This window comes from Peromyscus maniculatus, chromosome 11 (genome assembly GCF_049852395.1).
Source record: "Peromyscus maniculatus bairdii isolate BWxNUB_F1_BW_parent chromosome 11, HU_Pman_BW_mat_3.1, whole genome shotgun sequence".
Classification (NCBI taxonomy): domain Eukaryota; kingdom Metazoa; phylum Chordata; class Mammalia; order Rodentia; family Cricetidae; genus Peromyscus; species Peromyscus maniculatus.
Genome location: NC_134862.1, coordinates 60,378,843 through 60,388,392, shown reverse-complemented (window position 1 = coordinate 60,388,392; position 9,550 = coordinate 60,378,843). Strand labels below are relative to the sequence as shown.

General features: G+C 38.0%; 1 protein-coding gene across 19 annotated transcripts in view; it reads left to right on the top strand.

Moving 5' to 3' along the window:
- Nucleotides 1-9,550, top strand: part of Swt1 (SWT1 RNA endoribonuclease homolog) — a 67,724-nt gene that overhangs the window by 40,832 nt on the left and 17,342 nt on the right. For all 19 annotated transcript variants that reach the window (XR_013043329.1, XR_013043328.1, XR_013043327.1 and 16 more), the window contains exons 15-17: nucleotides 1-52; nucleotides 3,690-3,877; nucleotides 7,096-7,227. The exon at nucleotides 1-52 is cut by the window's left edge and continues 97 nt beyond it. Coding sequence is in view for 16 of the 19 variants with exons in the window: in XM_042258294.2 (XP_042114228.1) it covers nucleotides 1-52; nucleotides 3,690-3,877; nucleotides 7,096-7,227 (372 nt within the window). In the remaining 3 variants the exon portion in view is untranslated. The remainder of the gene's footprint in view (nucleotides 53-3,689; nucleotides 3,878-7,095; nucleotides 7,228-9,550) is intronic.

The following is a 9,550-nucleotide window of genomic DNA, read 5'->3' as shown; positions in this document are numbered from 1 at the left end:
TCTTCCACAGACCTTTGCTCAAGTAAACAAACTACTTCAAGTACTTGCAGAGGTAAGATACCTATGAAGTGGGATTTAGAGTAGTTGATCACATACACTTCAGATGTGGATTTAGTGGACAACAATAAAGGATATATTACCCTGACTTATTCTAGCATTCTAAAAGTATTGAGTAAAGACTAAGTACATTGAACTCTAGGTAAGGCTTAATACAGATAAGAAACGTACACTTTTGATGGAAGTGGTATCACACAATAGTTGAGTTGTTTGTTTTTTGAGATTGAATTTGTCTATATAGTTCACCTAGCCTCAAATGCATTAGTTTTTTATTTTTTTTTATTTTGGTACTTTGTAATATTGAGATTATGGGTATACACCACTACAAACTTGGGATTTTATTTGATTGCTGTTGAATTGTATATTGCTTCCTTTATGGATAATAGAAAGAAGTACACACAAAAAAGAGGGACTAGAGAGATGGTTTAGTAGTTAAGAGTCCTTGTTACTCCTGGAGAAGACCAAGGTTCAGTTCTCTGCATTTACTTGGTGGCTTACAACTATACTTAACTCCAGTTTCAGCAGTTCTGACACCATCTTCTGACCTCCTCAGGTACCAGGCATGCTCATGGTACACATACATGCATGCAGACAAAACAGTCATCCACATAAAATAAATATTTAAAAAAATAACAAAATAAGTTTTGGAGCTTTTTGGTTTTTTCGAGACAGGGTTTCTCTGTTGTAGTTTTGGTGCCTGCCCTGGATCTCGCTCTGTAGACCAGGCTGGCCTTGAACTCACAGAGATCCGCCTGGCTCTGCCTCCTGAGTGCTGGGATCAAAGGCGTACGCCACCACCAGCCCGCTGTTGTTTTTGTTTTTTGTTTTTTGTTTTAGACAGGATCTCATGGAGCTCAGATTAGCCTCTAAGATTTACTGTGTAGCCAAGAATAACCTTAAATTTCTGATCCTCTTGCCTTTATCTTCTGAGTACTGGGATTATAAATATATACTATAATGCCTTGTTTATGTAGTCTTGAGGATCTAATCCAGAGTGTCATGCATGCTAGGCAAAGTACTCTATCAACTGAGATATATTCTGAACCCTAAAATATGGTTTACTGAGAATTGTTTGTATAATTCATTAGATTTCATACACCTTAGGTATTTATTTATCTCTCTAACTTGAACAATAAATATATTATTTCCAAAATAACGTTTCTTAATAAAATAACTTGAGAAGTACCTAATCTTAATTATCAAATTTTTGCCTCTAGTTCTTTAAATTCTTTGGACCTTTACTCCCCCCACTTTTTTGTAAAATGGGTACAATATTAATTCTTGACTTAGAATTGCCATAAGAATGAACTAAGTTACTAAAACAAAAAAAAAAAAAAAAAACTTAGTGCCTAGCAGATCGTAAGTGCTATATGAGTATTTTTTAAAAATAGACTTGCATGATTGTGTATGCTCAGTTTTAAGAGTCAGAGCAAAGGAGAAATAGGTAAATGCTCAAATTTAAATGTTTAGATACTAGCCCATTTTTATATTTAATACAAACAGGCAAAATGAGAAGATCATCTCTTTCTGTTTTCTGCCCCACAAATTAGAGAATAGTAATTAATACCTGTGTACTTGGTGTGGGATCATAACCTCCTTTCTAGAGTGCCGAGAGTCGAATCTCTCTTATGCTTCTTACATTTGAGTTACCTTGCATGAGTTTTTTAAATCTTTGTATTTCTCAGTTTCCTCCACTTAAGACTTTGAATTGTTTCTGTTTCATAGGGTTTCAGTTCTGTGTCATAGTACTGTGTAGTCATGAGGACTGAGTGAGCTAATCTAAACCCTTAGAAAGCTCCTGTGCGCAGCACCTTTGCATAAATAGTAACAGTTACTATTGACGGATTCGAAATTCTATTGAAAACATTTCAAAGCATAAAAATAGTAAGACATTAAGCTAACTTTTGAAATCATCCTTTTATTAGTGTGGAAACTTAACTCTAGAGAAATAAACACAATTGTTTGGTGTTAGCCAAATTCTCCTGGGCATTGGGATCAGCCTTAAAGTATGGCTAATAAACCCAATGAAACTCCAATGGAGAAAACTAATTTTGCCTTTGCAAGCAGGCATCAATCACAAATAGTTTTTTGGTCAGGCATAAGAGCCTGTGTCCACTTGACCCTCTCAGTGTTGGGACCCCATCTGGCTTGAACCTGTGCAGGCCTTTTGTGTGTTGCCACAGTTTCTGAATTCATATGTGCTTCAGTCCTGGTGTGTCTGGAAGACATTGTTTCCTTGGAGTCATCTATCACCTCTGGCTCTTACAGTCTTCTCTCTTCCACATAGGTCCCTGAGCCCTGAGGGGAGGACTTTGATTAAGACATACCATTTAGGACTGAGTGCCCCCCAAATCTCTCAGTCTCTGCACATTGTCCAGTTGTGGGTCTTTTTGTTAGTTCCCATCTACTGCAAGAAGCAGCTTCTCTGATGAGGGTTGAGCAAGACATTGAATTGTGGGTATAGCAGTATGCCATTAGGCATCATTTTATTGCTATGTTCCTTTTGCAGAATAATAGTATTAGGTTTTCCCTAGGCCGGTAATCTACCTAGTCTCAGGTTCTTGACCACGTTAGTATCGTCAAATATAGGTTCCATCTTAGGGAGTAGCCTTAAATCCAATCAGAAAGTGGTTGCTTATTCCTGTAACATTGGTGTTACTATTGCACCAGGATATCTTGCAGGCTGGTTACTCTTCTAGGTCACAGGGGTTTTTGTTGCTGGGAAATATTGAAGAGTACCTTTCGCCTCTGGTAGTGTGCAGTGTACCTTCCAGTACTGTGAACGCTATCAGTTGTAGTGAAGACTCGAGTTAGGCACCACCTCAACTTCTTTATGTTACGTGGTATATGTAAGTGTTATCTTCAGCAATAGGGCCTTAGCTTACCATCAGATTGCAGAGGGTAATCAGTAGCCTTGGCAATAATCTATGATGTTCGAGGATTTCTGTGGGGCTCCTTTGACCAACAGTTCAACAAGATGTAACCTATTCCTGGCACTGGAGGTTTTGCTTGGTGGCATAAGATGTCTAGTTGAGGTATTGTGTCCCCTATTATTTAGTAACTCCATTTAGATTGCTTTTATATGTGTATTTATTTTAAGAAGCTTCTGCAGTACTACGTTTCCATATGGTTTTTCAAATGCCCTTTAGTAGTCCCCCCCCAGATTTCCTTCTTTACCTTTCTATCCCCTTCCTATTTAATTGTCCTAGTTTGCCCTTTGTCTCTCCATAACAATGTATTCAACAGTATAATTTTTTTAAATAATTTATTTAACTTTATTTTATGTGCATTGGTGTGAGGATGTCAGACCCCCTGGAACTGGAGTTACAGACAGTTGTGAACTGTCATGTGGGTGCTGGGAATTGAACCTAGGTCCTCTGGAAGAGCAGCCAGTACTCTCAACCTCTGAGCCATTTCTCAAGCTCTTAAACGGTATTCTTAATTAACAGTCAAATGTTAGGTAAGAAAGGTCACTAGAGTAATAAATTCAGCATATTAATCTAATGCTTTTCAAGGAATATTCTGTACATATGAAAGAACAAATAGCCAGCATGTCCAGTAAGCTTGTGTCTCTGTTTTCTCAGTTGCTAGTGAAGAACTGGTATGCATTTTATGTAATTCTTATGTCACAGGTCAAGACAAAACTGAAGCCAAATTCTTCAGAAAGCACAGTGAGTAAAAAGCAGGAAGACAGTTCTTTGATGAAGCCTTATAACCAAGATGTCACTGTTCTCTTGGATTCTCATCTTCCCCAGTTCACCAGGCATCAAGAAATCTGGTCTGTCCTGGAGAATGTTTGGACTTCAATATATCAGAACAGGTACTAAATTCCCAACACATTCTCAACTTTATCATTACAAGTTTGCTTCTTGTAGGGTTTCCATTATTACCATTTCTACTGTAGTTAGTGTTTGGGCTATGAGTTTATTGTGCTATGGGTCTTTTGTCAAATTGGCACATTAGAAATATTTATGTTTAAATAGGGATAAACATTAGAATTACCTGGAAATTTTTAAGTTTCTATTTCTAAACACTATTCCTAGAAATTTGGATTCAGTAGGGCAGAGGCGAATCCGAGAATGCATTAAAAAAAAATCTCTCTAGGTGATTCTGATATAATCAAGATGAGGAGCATTGCTTGCATAAGTCACAACTAATAAGTCACTTAAAGTGATTCAGCAGCTTAGCAGCTTGCAAGACTGTGATTAAACTAAAAATAACTTGAGAAAAGTTCCTTGGATTAAAGAAAATTTATATAAAAATTATAAAAGTGGAAGAATGCTGTTGTTTAAGAGAAAAAATACCATTACTTTAGTATATAAAGATAAAACACTTTAGAATTAATGAATTGAAGAGATACAGAGATCATTCTTTGGTAATTTTTATTTTTTGTTTGTGTGTATATGGGTGTGGGAGGTCACAGTGTGGAGGTCAGAGGACAGCTTGCAGAAATGGGTTCTTTCTCTGCTCTGTGAGGAATCAAACCCGGGTCACCAGGCTTAGCAGCAAGCATCTTTACCTGTTAAGCCATTTTGCTGCCACCCCCACCCCACCCCCCAGTGCTTGAGACCACTTGTGTTTTAGATAGGTGAACCTGGACTACGTTCCCCTTGAGTAGTTTTTCAAATAGATGCTGTTAGAATAGCTTATATAACTTAAAACCACTAATTTTATTTTATTGGTATTTTGAGACATGGTTTCTCTGGGTAACAGCCCTGGCTGACCTGCAACTCACTCTGTAGCCCAGGCTGGCCTCGAACACACAGAGATCCACCTGCCTCTGCCTCTTGAGTGCTGGGATTAAAGGCATGGACTGCCATTGCCTGCACAAGTGTATTGTGTTGCATATTCCCTGTGCCTCATTCTCAACTAGCTCCCCTTTTCTCTACCTTTGTCTCTTTTGTTCTTGGAGCTCATTTTTCAGTCCTTGGCTATAATTAAACATTTTTCAACAAATTTATGGCCTGCTATTTGGCTTTCTAACCCATCATACTTAATTGCATTGGAATGTGAACTAAAGATTATATTGCAAATTTATATTTTTATGAATCAGTTTGTTTTTCTAGTCAACATATTTTTGGTGTTTTGACTAATCAGATATTCTGGTTTACAGAAAATTACCATATATAGGAGACAAGAATGGGTGCTTTAAAAATAAAACTAAGATATTTGAAAACATAGGAGTTAATCTGTAATATTCATGCATTTGTATTGCCTGTTAGAGAGCTCTGTGCTATTTCTGAGTAACAGATTGTATATGCCAGCATTTCAGTAAGTGACAATGTTTATAGTGCCTTAACAATACATATTTATTTAGCCTATTTTTTTTAACAAGCCTAGTTGTATACCAGAATTGCAGTAGAATTTATTGAATATAATCCTTTTGCATAAAAGTGCTCATTTGGAGATCTGGTATGTCTTTTTTTTTTTTTTTTTTTTTTGGTTTTTCGAGACAGGGTTTCTCTGTGTAGCTTTGCGCCTTTCCTGGAGCTCACTTGGTAGCCCAGGCTGGCCTCGAACTCACAGCGATCCGCCTGGCTCTGCCTCCCGAGTGATGGGATTAAAGGCATGCGCCACCAACGCCCGGCTTGGTATGTCTATTCTTAATTACTCATATAAGTTACTAGAATACAGTTATGGTTAGTTTTATCAACTTGATAGAATCTAGAAACATCTGGGGGATGGGCCTTTGGGTGTGCCTGTCTCTGCTTTCTGAGTGCCAGGATTAAAGACAGGGACTACCACCTTGGCTTAGTATTTTTGCTACTTAAAAATTATACCACTGTTCCAATGGAACAATAAAGACATTGATTTTGGGAAAACCATCTAGTCTTTCTGAAACTCTGTTCATCCTGAAATAATAGTCACATGATCTTTAAGGTCTGCCAACTTAGAAATTCCATGACTTGGATTTGGGGCTATTTTAATACACTTTTTTTTTTCTTTTTTTTTTGACAGGGTCTCTCTGTGTACTAAGTGAGAATCTGCTCTGTCTCTTTCTGTCTTCCTCAGTCCTTGCCTAGTAAATGCATCTCTCCATTCTCTGCTTTTGCCTTAGTGGAGTGGGTATAGCCTACTCTAATCCACACCGCATGTAGCTTCACCATTTACATTTGCCAGAGCCCTGTTTCAAATGAGGTCCATACTGAAGCTCTAGAGTAGTGCTTCCCAACCTTCCTAATGCTGTGACCCTTTAATACAGTTCCTCATGGTATGACCCCCCAACCATAAAATTACTTTTGTTGCTACTTCATAACTGTAATTTAGCTGCTGTTATGAATCATAATGTAAATATCTGATATTTCAGGTGGTCTTAGGTGACCCCTGTGAAAAGATCATTCTACTCACAGGTTGAGAACCATGGTTCTAGATGAATGTAAATTTGGGGAAGATACCATTCAGATACAATACAATGTGTTTTGATTTTTAATATAGTTACTGTTACCTAAGTAAATATTTATTTATATATTTAGAGACAGGGTCTCACTATGTAGCCCTGGCCAGTCTGGAACTCACCATGTAGATCAGGCTGGCTTTGAACTCAGATCTGCCTACTTCTGCTTTCCAACTGCTAGGATTAAAAGCATGCACCACATACCTAGTCTTATTTTTAGTTTTGATCCATATATGGTATAAACACTTAAAAATATTTTAGTATTTTATTAAGTAGACATTAAAGGTCTCACTAATTATCTACTGTAATTATTAATTCACAGTAAATCTTTGGAAGTGGAATTACAAGGATAAACATCCATGTTTTTATTTACTCCTCTCCATTTCTGTGGGTTTCTCTTAGAGTGAAATGTATTCACCCAGCTTTTATGTTAATTCCTTTAAATTAGATCTGTATGGTGTGTGGCATAGATCCCTTGTGTGGATGTTAGCCCAGACTTTTCTCGTGTCACTGTCTTTAATTTCTTAACTTAAATAGATGAGTATTACACAAGATTAATGATATTATTACTTTTTTATATGTCATCAGTGAGAACACCTACAAGTACTAAGTGAGCACATACTTTTTTTCTTTCTATTTTTTAGCACAGATGTGTTTCAGACATTGGACTCAAGTTCAACTTTGACAACTTCAAAAATAGCATCATTTGAAGAAGCATTTCTATATCTTCAAAAGTTAATGGCAGCTGTGAAGGATATTCTTGAAGGAATTCAAAGGTAAGCATCATATTAAATTTAAAGTTTGTAAATTCTGTATTATTAGCTAAATTTAGACTTGGTAGGAGTCTTCTAGCAAGGTAGAAACTATTAACTGTTTTTGAGACAGGGTCTCCCTATGCAGCCTTGGGTGGTCAGGTGTGAACCAGGCTCATAGAGATCTCCCTGCCTCTGCCTCTTGAGTGCTGGAATTGAAGGTGTGCATCACCACACCTAGTAGATGATTGGCTTTTAGATTTTCCTTTCTTAGTTTCATAAGAAACTACCACCCAGCTGTATCACTTCCTGTTTCCTCCACACTAGTGCTGGGAGCAAAGGCCTGAGATCCCAAGTGCTGAGATTCAAGGTGTGTGCCACCACTGCCTGACCTCTGTGGTTAACTAGTGACTAGCTTTGCCCTCTCATCTCCAGGCAAGCTTTATTTGTTAGAGCACAGACAAAACATCACCACATTTTTATTGTTTTAAAACACAGCTTATGATTTTGGTTTGAAATAACTTATAAAGAGAGCTCTCTCTCTTGTGTTCCCTTCCCCACTCCTGTGTGTGTGTGTGGGGCGGGGTATTTGCATGTTTGTGCAGCTATGTCCACCTGTACGTATGTGTGGAGGCAAGAGGAGGATGGCACGTGGATTCTGTTCTGTCACTCTGCCTTATTCCCTTAAGACAGAGACTCCAGTGTGCCCCCTGTCTCTACTTCTTAACCTTCCTGAGCTGTGACCCTTTAATGTAGTTCCTCCTGCTGTGGTGACCCCCAACCATAAAATTATTTTCATTGCTAGTTCATAACTGAAATTTTGTTACTTTCATGAATTGTATTGTAAATATATCTGTGTTTTCTGATGGTCTTAGGTGACCCCAGTGAAAGGGTCATTCACCCCCAAAAGGGGTTGAGAAATGCTGTCCTAGATGATTTTACGTGTGCGCGCATACACACACACACACACACACACACACACACACACACACACACACACCTCTGTCTTCAACCAATTTTTCCATGGTTCCTCAGATATCACTGTGCCTCATTATCAGGCTCTCCATTCACTCTTGTTTTGTTTTGTTTTTTTTTTTTCTGTCACCAAGTATATTATTTGGTTTGATTAATACCAGAAAAATAATATAACCTATTGTTTGTAAATGACAAGACATAGTTACTCCATCTTCTATTTCCCATTTTGTACATAGCTTTACTTTTCATAGTTTATTTTATTACAAGCTCCCTCAGACTCTGAATGAGGCAGAAAGTGCCTTTTCTAGGTCTAGGATCTTGTGCAGGTAACAACATGTTATTGGCTAGTAGGTGGTCAATAAATGTTTAAGTATTTTGAGACATAGTATCATGTGACCCAGACTGGCCTCAGGCTTACTATGTAGTCAAGGATGGCCATGAACTTCTGATCTTCCTTTATTTCCCAGTGTGGGGTGATAGGTGTGTGTCACCAGGCCCAGTGCATGTTGTGTAAACATTCTGCCAGCTGAGCTGTATCTCTAGCCAGTAAATATTAGTGAATGTCTTATAATATTTCTGATTGAGGGAATCTTCTTTATTATAACAGTAGATGGTTAGTTAATGTAGAGATTTCCAAAGAGGTACAGAAGGGAGAAATAAAAAGCTAAGAAAGAATAAGAATAAGGCAATCTAGAAGTTGAAAAACTATAAGAGGTTAATGAGATCAGAAAGGCATCAGCATCTAGAATAAGTGATAAAGCCCCTGGCAACTTGCCCAAATAGCTCCTGGTATAACATCTTACCTAGTTTCTTAGTCCTTGGCCCCACCCCACTCCAAGACAAGGTTTCTCTGTGTAGCTCTGGTTGTCCTGGAACTCACTTTGTAGACCAGGCTGACCTGGAACTCAAAGATCCATATGCTTCTGCCTCCTGAATGCTGGGATTAAAGATGTGCACTCATCATCCCTGGCTTTTGGGGGGGGCGTATATCTCTTCATTAACTAATTTCAGTTAGCAGGCAGAAAGATAGAATCTAGTAAAAGATTTATTTATCTTTTAAATTTTTTATTGAAAATAATTTTCCAGATCCTATATTGTAATCATGGTTTCCCCTCCCTCATCTCCTCCCAGATCCTCCTCGCTCCCCACCTAGCCAACTCCACACCAGCTCCATGACTCTATGCTCAAGGAGATACATAAGTTAGTATCTTTAGTCCAAGGGCTTTACCATCAACTTGTAGAGAGTGATAGCTACTTGAATTATTTGGAGATTTCCATGAGTTCCCTTTGGTCAACAACTCAATTAGATGTAACCCTTACCTGGCACTGGAGATTCATTTGGTGGCTAGAGAAGTTTAGTTGGGACTTCGTC